General features: G+C 41.2%; 1 protein-coding gene across 1 annotated transcript in view; it reads left to right on the forward strand.

Moving 5' to 3' along the window:
• The window catches only part of SHC4 (SHC adaptor protein 4), a 124,964-nt gene that overhangs the window by 49,588 nt on the left and 56,902 nt on the right, over nt 1–18,474 (forward strand). Inside the window, exons 3-4 of the mRNA XM_008521526.2 lie at nt 13,392–13,455; nt 16,863–16,982. Coding sequence (XP_008519748.1) covers nt 13,392–13,455; nt 16,863–16,982 — 184 coding nt within the window. The remainder of the gene's footprint in view (nt 1–13,391; nt 13,456–16,862; nt 16,983–18,474) is intronic.

Below are 18,474 nucleotides of genomic sequence, written 5' to 3' on the forward strand. Positions count from 1 at the left end.
AGGTCCAGTGGTTAAGATTTGGCACTCTCACTGCCATGGCCCAGGTTCAATTCCCTATCATGGAACCACACCATCCATCTGTCGGTTGTCATACCATGGCAGCTGTGGGTTGTTGTGATATTGAAGGCCATGCCAGTGTTATTTCAAATACCAGCAAGGCCATCCATGGTGGACAGGTTTCAGCAGAGCTTCCAGGCTAAGACGGTCTAGGAAGAAGGACTTGGTCCCCCACTTCTGAAAAAATTGGCTGTGAAAACTCTATGAATAGCAGTGGAGCTTTGTTTGATATAGCACCAGAAGGTGAGAGGATGGAGCAAACAGAGCGGGCAGGGTTCCCCTCTGCTATATGCAGGGTTTGTAGCACTAACAACAAACTAAGGGAAAATAAAATTGTGTCAGACAGTGGTTCTCAAACTTTAGCATGCAAGGCAATCAATCACCTAGAGGGCTTGTCAAAACAGGATGTTGGGCCATGCTCCCAGAGTTTTTGATTTAAGAATTTGTATGTCTGACAAGTTCCCAGATGCTGCTGATGCTGCTGGTTTGGGGACCACACTTTGAGAACCACAGGTGTAAGGGAAGCCTAGCCAGTGATTTCAAAATGAGGTCCCCTGTTGGCCCACGGGTCATGTGGGAACCCCTTATTTTTGAGCAGGTGGTTGCCCAGAAAAATCACAAAAAGCATCTGGAGGTTTTTCTTGTTGTTTGTTTTGTTTTTAAGAAAGGAAAAGGGGAAAGCCTATGGAATGCCAGAGCAGCAAGTTTTAATGTATAAAACAATGATATAGTTCCTCTTGGGAAGAGTGAACTAGATGGCAGGCACTCAAAATTCATTAAAAGCTAATCTCAGCCTGAGAACATCCTTTCTTTGACAAAAAGAGAGCTTTGTGGGGGCCGGCCCAGGGGAGAAGTGCTTGAGTTTGCATATTCTGCTTTGGTGGCCTGGGGTTTGCAGGTTCAGATCCTAGATGCAGACCTACACACTGCTCATCAAGCCATGCTGTGGTGGTGTCCCACATATAAAATAGAGGAAGTTACCACAGATGTTTGCTCAGCCACAATCTTCCTCACCAAAAAAAAAAAAAAAAGAAGAAAGAAAAGAAAGGAAGAAAGAAAGAAAGAAAAGAGAGCTTTGTGGCCAAAGGGACTCCAGGACAGTTGGTGCCTCTCTCCACCTGCCAGGCAGATTTTCTCTATTTCCTGCTGGTGTTCTCCTTAGGAAAATTGAGCAATGCCTAGTAGACTAAGTGCACAGCATTGACCCCTTTAATTAAACATGATTGAGTTGGAGCTTGTGAGAGCTGCAGTTGCTCTAGGAAAATGTGTATTTCCAAGTGTTTGAACAATAGGAGGGTGGATCTTTTTGATCCAGATCATCTGAGCCACTTATGAGAAATTCTCTGAAAATTGATCTTTTTCACTGTTGTCTGTGACAACACAGATTCTTAAAAAGGAAAGACATTATCTAGTTAAGCGTACATGCCAATGTAAGGTAGCGTAATCTGGCAGCCACTTATTAGCAGGTCTCAGGTTAGATCTAGAAACAGACTCTGAGATGGAGAGTTAAATGCAAAAGGCTTCCTGGGAGGGCTCTCAAGATCTACAGACACGTGAGGGAGTGAGGGACGCAGGACCGGCAGAGGGAGAGCTTGAATAGTGATGCTATCTCAACAAAGGCCTCAGCAGGTTCATGGGCAGTTTGGGAGCTGGGATGACCCTTCAGAGTTGTCCCAAATTGAGGCAAAGGGACCAGGCCTTCGAACCCTGTATTGACCAGTCATTGGATGCCTGCTGCTTCTGGGGAGGGGACATACCTGTGGGCAAGGCAATGGCCTTAAGGAGAGGACAATTTATGGGGCAGGAACTCAGCTGTGAGCTATTAGCGGTGAACACTCTAGCAAGTGGGGCAATGAGTACCTCTGTTCTGAAGGGGGATCTGGGTTATATAGGGGGACAAGGATCATACTGTTTTTTTTTTTTTATTAAGATTATGATAGTTAACAACCTTGTGAAATTACAGTTGTACATCATTATTAGTCATGTTGTAGGTACACCACTTCACCCCTAGTGCCCTCCCCCCACCCCCCCCCCTTTCCCCTGGTAACCACGGAAGGATCATACTTTTTATTTCAATGCCATAGAGATGTCTAGACGTTTACGTATTGAATGTATAGTATGTCCAAGTAGCCTGCTAGGTGCCATGGGGTGTCTAAAGAAAACCAGATAGTCATTCTACCTTTATAGAAACTTGTACCATCCATTACTATTTGCGTGATAGACATAATTGAAGCTCTTGTACAGCATATAATCTATAGCATTCCAGTTATAACACATACTCTGCTGGGTACTAGGCATTGTGCAAAGCAGGTTAGACCCAGTTCTGAAAGCAGACAGACAGTATAAGGATAAAGCAATAATAATGGCTAGCATTTACTGAGGTATTGTTCAAAGCACTGTTATTATTCCCACTTTATATATTTAAGGAACTGAGACAGAGAGACCTTTAAACCTTGCTCAAGGTCACGGAGTTTGTAAGAGACAGCTAGATGTTGAACTCTGGCTGGCTGAGCGCAGAGCCCACTTAACCAGCCTTTCTTCAATCTCTATTATCATAGACAAGCTATAGATAAAGCCCTCAACTTTTTTCCCTTTTAACGTTTACTGTAATTTTGCACTTTTATTTCCGTATTCTCCCAAGCACCTTGTGCTGTACCACGCACTTATCACTTAATAAAGCTTAGTTGATATTAAAAAAAAAAAGAATTTCAGTTCCTCTCTCTCCTTTCACTGAGCACTGGTAGGAGGGACAAAGAATGGAAGATGATAATTTACAGTTCGTAAAAGGAGTTCCATCATCCTTATATTGTTAGTAGAAGACTCATCTCTTATAAAACCCAGCTTCCTGTCCCAAGAAACTGAACAAGACCAAGTCCAAAATACGTATAAATAATCTTTGTAAAGATTAAAAGGGTGTGTTCTAATGGATTTTTCTGCCACGCACAAGCTAATAGCTGACCATGACCCCAAAGTTTGTTCCATTCATTCCTGGTTTGCTCCAGAAGAAGGATCCTCACACCACGGCCTGCGGGCCAGATCCAGCCTGCTACCTGATTGTAATCTTGTCACCTTTCAAACCAAGAGTGGTTTTTGACGTTTTTAAATAGTTGGAGGAAAAAAAGAAGAAAGTATTCGATGACATGTGGAAATTATAAGGAATGCAAATTTTGGAGTCCCTACGTGTTACTGGCACACAAGCACGCCCACTCACTTATGTATTGTCTGTGGCCTCTTTTCAAGCTACAGCTGCGGAATTGCATAGTTGCAACAGAGACTGCTTGGCCCGCAAAGCCTAACAGTTCTAGTATCTGGTCCTTTACAAAGCAGGCGAGCCGACTGCTGCCATCGAGTGATTCTCCACCTTAGCTCTGGTGGAAACACTTGAGGGAGCTTTTAAAACTCCCAATCCCCAAGTCCCACCCTGCACCAATTAAACCAGAAGCTCCGGAGATGAGACTGCAGCTTCCGGATTTGTTAAAGCTCCCTTGTGTTCCCCAGTGTGCAGTCAGGGTTGAGAACCACTGCCGAGAGCCTGAATGCATTCTGTGGGGCAGGTGGATGAGGCCTCTCGGCATCCAGGCTGCCAGATGGGAGAGAGAATGCGGGTCACTCATCACCACCCATGTGTGCAGAGGGTGATGTGAGCAAAGATGTTCAGGACCTCCAGATGTCCTCTGGTGAAAGCCCTTTCCACGAGGAGAAGGCAAGGATGGAGAGCACAGAGGGGAAAGGAGAGGACTATGTCAAATATCTATCCCAGCATATTGAGGGACTAAGTTGTTCCCCAAACGGAACATTCTCAAAGATACAGGCAGTGTAGCCTTCCCTACCCTAGCCATTAGGAGCAGGTGACCTAATTCCTTCGCATCCTCTAATGCAACCATCTGGTCAAAACTGGAGAGCACAGAGCCAGGCATCCTGTTGGGAGTTCAAGTAGAGGTTTTCAACAGCTGTGTGGTCTGTGAACTGACCTGCTTCAGAATTACCTGGGAGGCTTGTTAAACTGCAGATTCCTGGGCCCCACCCCAGACCTATAGAATCAAATTCTCTAGGAACAGTCCCAAGAATCTGCATTTTAACTCGCATTCCAGTTGATTCTTAAAAGTTTTAAAGTTTGATCACCACTATCTAAATGGTTATACTGGTGATTTCTTAGCAGATGTGCAGGCTACAGTTTTCCCACCATTTTGGCCACAGTGGACTCAATGGCCCAGGCCAGTTATTGATTCCTTCCAGAGGTGCACACACACATTAATAATAATGAAAAAGATGGACTGACCAGATAAAATCTATAATATATATGTCACAGGGCCCTTAAAAAAACCAGAGTTATTTTTAAAAAAATAGTGATGGAAGACATACACTCATTCTACCAGTTGCTATCTTCCTCAATATTATAGATACTTCCATGACAAACTGTCTTTAATAGCTTAAATAGTGCCAAATCTTCCTTTTTTTTTTTGAGGAAGATTAGCCCTGAGCTAAGGTCTGTGCCCACCTTCCTTTACTTTATATGTGGGACGCCTGCCACAGTATGGCTTGTCAAACAGTGCCATGTTCGCATCCAGGATCTGAATCCACGAACCCCAGGCTGCCGAAGCAGAATGTGCAGAACCTAACCGCTGTGTCACTGGGCCAGCCCCCAAATATTCCTTTTTTGAAGATAGGTCTAATTTTTGGAAGTAGATAAACATCCTTTGGAGTGAAACGTGGTAAAGAAAGCAGGCGATTAAGTTGGATCTGTTTTGATTTTTTAACAAAATAGCTTTGAATCTTAAATGACCACACTGTATGATCAATACACTCTTTAACTCCAAAACACATGCCTTCACAATATTTTGTTTGTTTGTTTGTTTTTGGTGAGGAAGATTGGCCCTGAGCTAACATCCATTGCCATGCTTCCTCTTTTTGCTTGGAGGAAGATTGGCCCTGAGCTAACATCCATTGTCATTCTTCCTCTCTTTTGTATGTGGGATGCTGCCACAGCATGGCTTGATGAGCCATGTGTAGGTCCATGCCCGGGATCCAACCTTCAATCCCGGGGCTGCCCGGAGCGTGCAAACTTAACCACTATGCTACTGGGCCAGCCCCAATATTTTGAATGCTTTGTCTAAAACAGAGTTGTTTATCCCAAAGTAAAGCAGAAAGGTCTTTTGGACTTACAAATTCCAGTGTATGTCGTATGAAATCAACCTCATTTCTCTATTGCCATTTTCATAAAGCTTTAACAATTTGAAGGTGTATAAGCCATCAGTTTGTGGGTGTAGGTGTTTGCATTTTGAAATATATGATTCTATTACAGGAAATCATTGTGGAGGTAGGAGAAAATCAGTGCTTCATTTCCATTCACTAGAGGAGACTGGTAGGGGACGTGCCATGCTGGGGACAGGATGGTCTTTCACTTCATTGAAGTGCAATTGATGGGTCAACATCAGCATCAGAGCCAGAAGGCAGAATCATAGAGTAGACGGAACGACCTGTATCCTGTGGTTGCTGAGCTGGGCAGAGTTGCAAATGTACTTTAGAATCAGATTTTAAATTTGTCAGGTTGAACGGAGTGGTGCGATGAGTCAATGGGAGAGTAGATGCTGTGGGCAGTACAGAAGGTTTCATTTGATCGTCCTGGGACCTGAAGTGCCTGTTTCTAAAACGAAAGGGTATATTTTATGGGCTGAGTCAACCCTCCTAGAGTGCCTGGGCGATGCCCCTTGATAACTGCACAAAGGGAGTGTGAAGTTTTCCATTTTCCACTGGTCTGCGGGCATTGACTGCGTTCATTGTGTGCTTATCGCCACGGAGGCAGGCTCATGTTCTAAAGGGTCCTGTCTGAGGGATTGCACAGGTTCTTGGATGTCTTTAATTTCACAAAGCTGAACAAAATTGAATGCATAGATCACTGAGCCTTGATGTTCTGAAAGCAAAGATTTCAAAAAAGAAGGTACTAGTTTCCCCAGAACTATGGGAACAACATAATACCACACAGATGTGGAGCCTGAGTTATAAGTCCCTCCATTCATCAATATGGAGGCAGTTTGAGACATCCAGGTGACAACCTGTCCCTTTGACGTTGTTAACTGATTTCTTTAAGGATTCTTGGTAGACATGACAAGTAAGGGAAATGTCCCCCGGCAAATACAAGTGACTTTGTTTTGCCTGAGTATTTTTGAGTTTTATTTGGGAAAGACTCTTGCTGTGATTAAAATGTATGCTCATTTCTTTCTGCCTGGACAAAACTGAAACCACTCTTTCACTGTGTGTGTGTGTGCACACGCACGCGTGTGTGCACATGTGGGTGCATGTGTGTGTACGCTCGCGCACGTGTGGTGGGAGGTGGGGAGGATTGCCTTTAAGCGTTCTGCGGGGCCTTTACCTGGTTTCATGTTCCACGTTTTCTGGCTTTCCTCTTTACTGAAGAACTGCCTTTGGACATTCACTGGAAACAATCTGTGGGAAAGCCCCTCCCCCCATTAAATGCTCCACTTTGTCTTGGATTGTGATATTGCCTTCCAAACTTAAAAAAAAAAGAGAGGGTTAGGCAACATTGCTTCCAGAGGAGCTTAACTGTTTAAGGGTTAAAGACACAGAAAAATTATAACTTAAGTACTGCAGCGGCGAGGGGTTGATGAAGAAAAGTGGCTTTGTGTGGATGATTAGTTTGGACTCTGTGAAGACAGACAGAATATCTTTTTTTGGTCTTATGGCGTAGGCAGGGTTTTCCATGCTTGAAAGCGAATCTTCAACTGCATTCTCATTCTCTTACATCAGCCCACTTCTCCCCTTCCCTCTCATGTGGCAAAACAATAAACAAAGTGGCCACTGTTGGTGCTGTGGGGCCTTTCTCCCTCTTTCTTTCTTTCTAGCACAGGCTCCCAGGATGGAAATCTTTAGCCATTTAAACTCCGAAAATTCTGCTCCTCTATGAGAGGATGTTTGCTGAATGTTTGCTAGCTGGAGAATGTCCATGGCCAGTCAGCTCCGAAAGGACCATGCAGATGTGCAGGCTGCCCAGGCAGCTGGCATGGGGGGGGCACCCCAGTCCTGTGAGAAATCCCTGATTCAGGTTCTCCTGTTTTCTTTTCCCTCAGCGTTTGCAAAGTCAACGCTTTAGGTCGGAGGGTGTGGCTGAAACTCCAGAAAAGCATTGAAAGTACTATTTGTTCTTAAAAATATTACAGTTAATCTCTTCGTGCCAGTGTGAGGGGAAGAAAAGAAGAAAGGCAACAACATGCAGGCCTATATCTGTCTTCACTGGCTGGGCTTTCAGATTTGTTAACACTGATAACAGCAAAGAAAGAATTTGAGAGGTTGTTTTAAAGCTGTGGTTCTGAACTCGGGATCTGTGGATTCCCAAGAGGCAGATGGATGGTTTTTGGGGGTGCTGGTGAGGGAGCGGGTAGGCTTTCTAAAGTTCAGTAGAAAAGTTTGTACAAACAAGCCTTTTATTGGAGAGAGAGGCTGTGACTCTCTTTAGAGTCTCAAATCCAAAGAAATTAATAACTATTTTTTCGGTATTTTTTCTTTTTTTATCATATCATTTCTTTTTTAATCATGTAAAGTACACATAACATAAAATTTGCCATCTTAACTATTATTTTAATATTTTTTTTTTTTTTGGTGAAGAAGATTGGCCCTGAGCTAACATCTAACATCTATTACCAGTCTTCCTCTGTTTACTTGAGAAAGATTGTCGCTGAGCTAACATCTGTGCCAATCTTCCTCTATTTTGTATGTGGTATGCTGCCACAGCATGGCTTGATGAGCAGTGTATAGGTCCATGCCTGGGATCTGAACCTGTGAACCCAGGGCAGCAGAAGCAGAGCACACAAACTTAACCACTATACCACTGGGCCGGCCCCTATCTTAACTATTTTTAAGTGTACAGTTCAGTGGTATTCAATACATTCACATTGTTGTGTAGCCATCAGTGCCATCCATCCCCATAACTCTTTTCATCTTGTAAAACTGAAACTCTATACCCACTAATCGATAACTCCCCATTCTTTCCCCTCACCAGCTCCTGGCAACCACCATCCTGCTTTCTGTCTCTATGATTTTGACTATTCTAAGTACCTCATATAAGTGGAAAAAGGCGGTATTTGTCTTTTTGTGATTGGCTTATGTCATTTCACATAACGTCCTCAAGGTTCATCCATATTGTAGCATATGTCAGAATTTCCTTCCTTTTTAAGGCTGAATAATATTCCATTGCATGTATATACCACATTTTGCTCATCCATCTGTCAATAGACACTTGGGTTGCTTCCATATTTTAGCTGAATAACGCTGTTATGAACACGTGTGTACAGTACAACTACTTTTTAAAAGCAAGTTCAAAAGTGCAAGTTTCCTCTTTTTTCTTTTGAGCAGAGTTGTGTATCAAGAGATTTTCAAAATCTGTGAGGCTTCTGCTGCCTCAGCTGACTTTAAAGTTGTGAGAGAGTGTGCCCATGCCCTCACATGTTTGCTTGCCCATGCGGGCGTACAGCTGGGCTCGGGATGCCCTTCTCTTCCATAAGGAGATAACAGCCAATGTATAGAAAGAAAAGGGTGGGAAAGGGCTAGCGGCATCCGAGTGAGCCTTTCCCAGAATTGACCCCTGCCACTTTGCCCTATTCCTTTGGCAGTTTACCCCAGCCACATTGGCATAAAGATTGGCTGAAAAGGAGCCCCTCACTGTGTTTGGGGAGTGAGCAAGGGAAGTGAAGCTGGGTACCTGAGGGTTGCTGTAAATATTCAATATTAAATATTCAAGATTACCTTTTGACCTTGTTATGAAAAGAAATTAATCTTGTCAATTTGCTGTTTTCCTGTTTAATCTGAGGGGTAACTCAAGGGTCACAGGGGTTTATGAACTTGTTTTATAGAAGAAAGAGAATGCCTTCAAGAATCAGATAACCAGCTCCCAGCTGCCATTGATGCCCAGAAGTCGGATTGGGAGTGAAAGAAACATGGATTAGCCCTTTGTTTCTCAGAAACTCCTCCTGCCACACCCCTAAGCTCTATAAAACCTCCTCTTTCTTCTCTTGTTAAGGTGGATTTGAGTGAACCCGTGCTCCCACCTTCTCGTTTTGGCCAATTTGAATAAACCTTTCTCCATCTCCAGGCACTGATGTCTCAGTGTTTGACTTACTGCACATCAGGCACACAAATTTGAGATGGAGTTCTGTTTCAGAAGGACCAATACATTTCTTCCCTTAGTCCCCAGGGCCTGGGACTCCCTCCTTTTCATGCACCCGGCAATGTGGTCCCTCCCTGGGGGAATGTGGGGTTTTTTTTTTTTTTTTTGAGGAAGATTAGCCCTGAGCTAACATCTCCTGCCAACCCTCCTCTTTTTGCTGAGGAAGACTGGCCCTGAGCTAACATCCGTGCCCATCTTCCTCTACTTTATATGTGGGATGCCTACCACAGCATGGCCTGTGAAGCAGTGCCATGTCCGCACCCGGGATCCAAACCTGTGAACCTCGGGCCACTGAAGTAGAACGTGTACACTTAACTGCTGTGCCACAGGGCTGGTCCTGTGAGTGTGGGTTTTGAAGTCAAACCTGAATTTGCATTCTGTCTCTCCCACTATCAGCTGCTATTTGGAGGCAGTCATTTAAATTCTTTGAATTTTATTAGTTTTCTCATTTGTAAAATGAGGGTAAAATACCTACCTTGAAATGACATTGCTAAGACTAACTGGGATGATGTATGTAGGTGCTTAGTGCTGGGCCTGGTGGTGTAAATAGGAGTTGCTCCTTCATTACAACTTGGACTCCCTGCTCCAGCATCATGTATCATTCTGAAGGAAGGGATTCCTAATGTGAAAGTATTGCTAAACTTGGTCAGGATTTTTTTCCTTTATGAAACTGTTGGGAATGGAAAAAGGCAAGTCTACCAAATAAACTGAAAAAAATAAATCTGACTTTAGAGGCTATAAAGATGGAGGAGTTAAAGGCTAAGCTGGGATGGGAGCAGAGAGAGAAAGAAAGATCTGTTATTATCTGTAACATGAACATTGTCCCAGCTCTCTGTGGGGGTTGGCAAGAGCGAGAAGGGTTGTGTCACCTCTCCTTTGGGACATTCTTGACATGCCCTCACATCTCTACAGCACATGAGCAAAACCCCTGCTGAGGAACTTACTTTTCGTTCTTTTGAACATTTTAGAAGATCGTTCACTCAATCAACTGCACAATGAAAGTAAAATGTGATATTGTTTATATATAAACATCAACAGAATCAAAAACAGGAAATAACAAACCACACCAAAAAAAACCCCACCTCAATCAAGTCATTGTTTATAAGCTCTTTCTATATCACTATTTATACAGAATTAATTTTATGTAGCTGCCCCAATGTGTATATACCATTCCAAGTTCTACTTTTTCCCACTAATTTATGTAGATTCCCCCCATATTTCTATATTTCTCATATTTAACATTCTAAGTGATGATATTTATATTGATATGTTTTATATCCGTGTCACAAGGTCTGAGTTGGTTTTTACTCTAAAATAAATATTTCTTTTATATACATACTCAGTGCTATTTCAACACAAATTCTCCCTCCCTTGTCAAAAGCTCTGATAAGGGGCTGGCCCGGTGGCATAGTGGTTAAGTTCATGCACTCTGCTTTGGTGGCCCGAGGTTCACCAGTTTGGATCCCAGGCATGGACATACACAACACTTATCAAGCCATGCTGTGGCAGGTGTCCCACACATAAAATGGAGGAAGATGGGCACAGATGTTAGCTCAGGGCCAATCTTCCTCAGCAAAAAAAGAGGAGGATTGGCGGTGGATGTTAGCTCAGGGCTAATCTTCCTCAAAAAGAGAGAAGGGAAATTAATTTTTAAAAAAACTCTAATAAATTTTATGACATTTGTCATCTTTTACCAAATTACTCTCTAGAAAGACTGTATTAATGCTAATTAAGGCCCCAAGCAGTGGATAACATATGCCTGAACTGGAATCATTCTCATCTTTCCCAATGCTGGATTTTGTAATATTCTTTTTTGCTAATTTAATGAGAGTGAAGTGAGCATCTTATGGTTGTTTTAATTTTCAATTTTAAAATTATAATGCAAGTGAACATTTTCCTGTTTTTAAAAACTGATGTATTTCTATTTCCTTTTGTGTGAATTATCTAACCCAGGGGTTGGCAAACTATAGCCCTTGGGCCAAATGTGGCCAGCTGCCAGTTTTTAGAAATAAAGTTTTGTTGGGACACTGCCTTGCTCATTTGTTTACATCTTGTCTGCGTCCGCTTTGGAGCTAAATGGCAGAGTTGAGTAGTTGCAAGAGCAAAGTCTAAAATATTTACTATCTGGCCCTTTACAGAAAAAGTTTTCAGACTCTAATCCCATCTCTTAGCTCTTATTCACTCTTGCTCTAGAACACTTTATGCTCCAGCAATATCAAAGTACTTGTTGTTCCCCTCACATCATGATAATTGATGTCTTGGTAACTGTAAGCACGCTCTTCCCTCTGTCCGGACTTTCCCAACTCCACTCTGCCAGGAAGGGTCATCCTTCTTGAGAGGTGCTTGTGCTGTAAAGCATTCCCTTTAATTTAAATTCACAACTTTACTTTTTGTTAGAAGGTATTGACAGTTGTTATGAGAATCAAGAAAACGATGCCTGGGAAAGCACTTTGTAAAACTACAAGGTGCTATATAAAAGTAACAACTTCCAATAATAACTGTTATTATCCTTGGCAGCATCAATGCCCAGCTTTGTTTCTATTTTTGTTTCAAACCATTTACAGGGAGCTTTCTAGACCAAAGCACCCCAGTTGGCTCTGATGGAGTAAAGGATCTGATAATACGTTTCTTACAATACCTCTTTGTTAAAAACCAATAACACGGTCGGGTGCCTGCACTAGTGATCCTGGCTGGACCAGAGGCCAATTCGGATCAATTGTATGCGTCTCCTCAATTATTGAATCATCATTAAGATGACTCAAAACATTAATCAACCAATCAAACAAAAGAGCCTGACCCTCTATGTTGTCCTTCTCTTTGACTCCAGAGACAAAGTTGGAATCCTAAAGAAACCATCAATATAAAATCCTGAGAAAACAAGCTAAACCAAAAAGCCATTCTATCATTTGGTTGCGGGTAATTATGCAAAAATCAGATAAGATAATACCTTGAAGAAGAGTTTCATTTATCCAGAAAAAAAGGAATCTGAATTAAAACATGTTATAAATCCAAAATGATACCTAGAATCTTTGTGAATTCTTCTACTTATCTTTCTAATGTGTCTACTCAAAGAACATTAAGACCATTCCTCTGTACTACCATATCTGTATCTATATATATTTTCTTTCTTTAATGGATATGCATTCCTGTCTCTGACTGCTCCTCCCTTCCTTTGAGAATCAAAAACATCTCCTAGAAAATATTTTCATGAAATATAATATATATAAAAACTGTAATCCAACATTGTGTGTGTGTGTTAATACAGTTTACTAATTGAAACAATGATCTCAGGGGACCCAGGAAAGAGCTTAGAGATTTCCATTTGCTTTGTGAAAAGTTTAATATATGTATTGAAAGCCACAAGGCGAAGGTTCAGATTGCGTGGACTGAAAGCTTGGGCGGTTATGAATGCTGAGTCCCAGAGACGAGGCTCTTAGTTATAACCGCCTTGCTGGAGGGGAGGGCGCCAGCTCCTTCACCACTTCCATTAAGGCTCAGCTACTTCTTTCAGTGGTGCCTTTCCTTCAGGAAGTGCAATATATAGTAAGGGCAGAAAAATAAGCAAAGGAGGAAATTTGTTATTGATTTTCTTTTCTTCTGTGAAATTACATGAGAGCTCAATGGCTTGTAGCAGTAACTCAGTCAATAAGGTTCCATTTGAGGCCACCTTGAAGTTCAACTCTCTCCTGATCCGTTTAGACTTCCTCTCCTGTCGGGTTCTTTTGTATTTAATTGTCTTTGATGCTGAGATATATGAAGCTTTTTATTCATAACACCATGGAGAAGATTTTGCTAAACGTAAAACTGTGAAATATTCCCAGACAATATTAAGTTCTGCCCACCTTTTTGGTTAAAATCAAAAAACCAAAAAAACTAAAACTGAAAATCTAAGTTAAAAAAGACATGAAGAAAGTGAATAGTAGGACTCCTTATTGTAAAGTAATTTTTCATTATTAGGGTGTGACTGGGTTTTCCTGGGTTTGAGCTGCAAGATGACTAAGCGCCGTGTTTTCTCCTGTGGCGATGGGGGGAGGTCAGTGATGTCAGACTCACCATGATGCGTGTACATTTCAGTCATAACACTTGCTAACATTTATTGAACAAGTACTGTGTGCTGGGTAGCATGCTAAATCTTTATATGGTTTCTGTTCTGTAGGGAAGCAATCAGTCGCCTGTGTGAAGCTGTCCCTGGGGCAAACGGAGCTATTAAAAAGCGAAAGGTAAATATTTGTGTGGTTTTCTTGTTTATGTTTCCCTAACTATGGGAGAGAGAATGTCAAAAGAGTTGTTAGTTCATTCCGCCAAAGGATCTAAGGTCCAGACTGGCTTTTATTAGTCGGCATGATATCAGAGCTGCACTCAAAGTTGTTCTCGTCCCTCGAATTTCTCTGACTTGCCTGACTCTGCCTGAAACGGTGATGCCTAGAGTGACAGAGTGGAGAAAGCACCTGGCCTTCAAGTCACAAAATCTAGATTCCAGATCTGGGTCTTTGCTTACCTTTGAGCATTTCTCTGAGACTCCATTCTTGTTCTTATAAAGTTCAATTGTTGAACCAGATGACCAGTTTAGTGCCTTCCAATTTCAGTTGTATAACGTAAGTCTTCTGCATTTTAACACGTTAGCCTTTTTAGACTCCTTGGCTTATTTTCGATGGAAACATGGCTGCTGGCAGAGGTGAGGTAATAACCCATGGGTAGAAGGAGCTTTTGATGCTGGAAGGAAGCCCAAGTTCTGATGCTAGACTTGGATTTAAATTCTGCCTCTGCCACCTACTAACTGTGTGATCTTGGAGAAGTCACTTGACCTTTTGAGTCCTTGGTTTCCTCATCTGTAAAGTGGGAGAAAATAGCACTTATTTCATAGGAAGAACTAAAAGAAATGATGTCTACAAAGTGCCTAACACAGTGTCTGGCATATATTAGGCTTTCAATCGTAACGGTAATTAGTATTACTGCGATTAAGTTTTTAACCCTGGGACGTTTGTTTGCTTTGAAAAGTCCAAATGGGAGATGCAAAAGCTTAAGATAACTATATAAATCACGGAATTGTAAACCGTTTAAGAGGGAAGGAATTTTTAGAGATCTTCTTGTTCAACCCTCTCATTTTGCCGGCTACTAAACTGCGGCTCAAGAAGAGGTGGGATTTGTCTTACGTCACTAGGACGATGAAGGTCAGAGCCAGCTGTAGAAGCCAGGTCTTTGGATTTCCAGCTTAGAGCTCTCTTTCCATACCACCTTGCCTCCTTTTTCATCATTCTTCATCATTTCCCTGATGGGCTGAACCCAGTGTCACCCAGAAAGACTCAGCTGAGCCACACGGTATGGAAGACTCTGATAAATGGCCTTTGAATCCTATTAGAACTCCCTATTACTAGCTTGTTTGATAGAACCCATGGCCCTGAAGGACTTCTAGCCTCCTCTTGCTTCTCATAACCTCTGCGAATAGAATGCGGCAACTGGATGATCCGAATACATAGGCTCATTCATTTAAGACTTTCCCATTTCAGGAGTAGGGAGTCCACACCCTGAAACAAAATAAAACAGACCAGGCTATCTTCTTTTCAAAAAGTAACCTGTAAGAAACATCCTTTTTGAGTTAATTTCCTTTAGCTAGCATTTATTGAGTACTTAATACATGCCAGGGACTCTTCTAAGCACTTTACATTTTCTATACTCTTTTTCTCCCCAATTTTTAAAATGTGGTAACATACACATAACATAAAATTTACCCTCTTAACCATTTTTAAGTGTACAGTTCAGTGATGTTAAGTACATTCATATTGTTATGCAATCATCACCACCATCAATTTCCAGGACTCTTTTCATCTTGTAAAACTGAAACTCTATATCCATTAAACAATAACTCCCCATTTCCCCTTCTCTCTAGCTCCTGACAACCACCATTCTATTTTGTGTGTGTGTGTGAAACTCTGCTTTATTGGAACAGGGAAGATAGGCAACAGGAATCACACTTGGTCCACCACTCTATGTTGTCTTTATGATTTTGACTATTCTAAGTACTTCATATAAGTGGAATCATACAGTGTCTTTGTGATTGGCTTATTTCACTTTGTATAGTGTCCTCAAGGTTCATCTATGCTGTAGCATATGTCAGAATTTCTTCCTTTTTAAGGCTGAATGATATCCCATTGCACGTACATACCACATTTTGTTTATCCATTCATCTATTGATGGACACTTGGGTTGCTTCCACATTTTAGCTGTTGTGAATAATGCTGCTATGAACATGGGTGTACGATATCACTTAGAGACCTTGCTTTCAATTCTTTTGTGTATCTAACAAGAAGTGGAATTGCTGGATCAAATGGTAATTCTATTTTTAACTTTTTGTGGAACTGCCATACTGTTTTCCATAGCAGTTGTCCCATTGTACATTCCTAACAATAATGCACAAGGGTTTCAATTTCTCCGCATCCTTGTCAACACTTGTTATTTTGGTTTTTTTTTATTGACTAGTTATCAGTCTATCCAGATTTTCTATTTCTTCATGATTTAGTCTTAGTAGATTTTATGTTTCTAGGAATTTGTCCATTTCATCTAGTAATCCAATTTGTTGGCATGCAATTGTTCATGGTACTCTCTTATAATCCCTTTTATTTCTGTCAAATTCATAGTAGCTTTCCCACTTTCATTTCTGATCTCGGTAAGTTGAGTCTTCTCTCTCTCTTTCTTAGTCCATCTAGCTAAAGGTTTGTCAATTTTGTTTATCTTTTTGAAGAACCAACTATTGGTTTTGTTGATGTTCTCTATTGTTTTCCTAGTCTCTATATTATTTATCTCCACTCTAATATTATTTACTTCCTTCTGTTAGCTTTGGGTTTAGTTTGTTCTTCTTTTTCGAGTTCCTTAAGTTTAAAGTTAGGTTGCTGATTTGAGATCTTTCTTCTTTTTTAATGTAAACATTTATAGCTATAAATTCCCCCCTTAAGCACTGCTTTCACTGTGTCAATACATTTTGATATATTATATTTTTCATAGTCATCACAAAAAATCTAGACAGCAACGTTTTCTTTTTTTTCTGACTTGTAGTGTTCAAAAGGACTTGAGAGTTCAGCTAGTCCAAACTCAGACAGGAATTCCTTTTACATAAAGCAGCCCCTACTCCCAACAAACACTTGGGGAGAAGGCAATGTAGGAGAAAAGTTCTGAGGGCTCAAATTTCACTACATACTAAAGAATTTGCTGCAATCCAATTTTTTAAAAGGCTTTAATATTTTTAAAAAAGCATTTTGCAGGCTGGCCTCATGGCGGAATGGTTAAAGTTCCATGTGCTCTGCTTCAGTGCCTTGGGGTTTGTGGGTACGACCTACTCCACTCATCAGCCATGCTGTGGCAGCACCCCACATATAAAATGAAAGAAGATTGGCACAGATGTTAGCTCAGGGCTAATCTTCCTCCAGCAAAAAAAGACGAGGATTGGCAATGGATGTTAGCTCATGGTGAATGTTCCTCATAAAAAAAAAAAATGCATTCTATCTCATTTGCCTTATGTAAAGGAAAATAGAGAGGAAGAATATGGGCTTTGATCCATTTTTAACATTTAAAAAAATTCATTCATTCTGTAATAAAATCCATAACTTAGAGTGATGTTTTGTTATTTTTAAAGCCTCCAGTTAAGTTCCTATCAACAGTTCTTGGCAAAAGTAATCTTCAGTTTTCGGGAATGAAGATAAAACTGACCATCTCGACGTGCAGCCTCACACTGATGAATCTTGACAACCAACAGGTAAGATCATGAAAGTCATTTACAGTTTAAAATATCACTTATTTTTCTAGAGGAGCTTGGGCAGAATAAAAAGAATAAAGTTTCAGAGTATGTCTAAAATTTAGTAAGGCACAAGGGAAAAAATCTGCCAAGTACTTATGCATAACAATAATTAGAACAACAGCATTACTAACCTATCACTGGGGCATTTAACTGCCTGCATACTTGCTCCTACCTAATTGCCTTCGTGTTAAGAACTAAGGAGTAAAGAACATAGAGAATATCACTTGGCCACTCACGTCCTTGAATCAGTCACTTATTACTCTCTGCCAACCCTCCTTAAAGGGAAAACAACTAACAGACCGTGGGTTGGACTGTGGGTGCAGGTGAAAGACAGAGGGGAAGAGTTTTGTTACGATTAATGTCCTGGTTAACTGAAATTTAAGCAGAAAACATTTTCTCCCAGCCCTTGAGTTTGAAAGGCTCTCTAAAATGTTACTGGGGCCCAGCCGGTGGCACAGCTGTTAATTGCACATGTTCCGCTTTGGCGGCCCGGGGTTTGCCGGTTCGGATCCCGGGTGTGGACATGGCACTGCTTGGCAAGCTATGCTGTAGCAGGCATCCCAAATATAGAGGAAGATGGGCACGGTTGTTAGCTCAGGGCCAGTCTTCCTCTGCAAAAAGAGGAAGATTGGTGGCAGATGTTAGCTCAGGGCTAATCTTCCTCAAAAAAAAAATGTTATTGTATAAACATAATTTATTCCTCTTTGATGACTTATGATACTATGTTGTGCTGGAGTTTTCATGTAAACCTTATTTCTCAAGGAACAGTATTGCTGAAGCAAATATAAAAGATATACAGGCATTGGGCTAAATGTGTATCTTAAACTAGGGCACTCTTTTTGACTTTTTAATTTTTAACTAAATTCCAAATATCAGGTTACTTATGTGTGTTAGAGTCTAATTTTTCTTTGTCTAATATGTAGCGACTCAAGGTTCTTAATAGTTAAGGTTTTAATGTATGGAGTGCTTTATTTTCTAAATTCAAAAGCAGAATAAAATATATTGCTTACACAGTAGTATAAAACACCATAGAGCAAAATGCTTAATATGAAACAATTCAGGAGATTCCTGTCTAGTTGGGTCCTGGTTGGTCATCTCAGATTATACCATTGGTCTAATGACAGCAGGACATCTGGGGCTGTACTTGGAAGATGCAGCATATCTGGGTAGAAGGTGAAATTCATTCAGTCTTTCAGATGCTTTGCCCTCAAGACAGTTGTGGATGTAAAGTTTATTTTTAGTTTTCACCCACACCTGGTACCAGGGATACTCAACGCTTTTAGTTATGAGACCTCATTGAGTATAGAAGCCCTTGAATCATCTCCTTGTTCTGTAGGGGAGGCAAAGCTAGCGCCATCACGGGGACAGCCTTCTGTGCAAAAGTTAATGAGCATTTTTCTAAATGGCTCTTTCCATGGGGTGACTGAAGCGAATGGGGAATTTAGGAAGA

Source organism: Equus przewalskii, chromosome 1, assembly GCF_037783145.1.
Source record: "Equus przewalskii isolate Varuska chromosome 1, EquPr2, whole genome shotgun sequence".
NCBI classification, from domain to species: domain Eukaryota; kingdom Metazoa; phylum Chordata; class Mammalia; order Perissodactyla; family Equidae; genus Equus; species Equus przewalskii.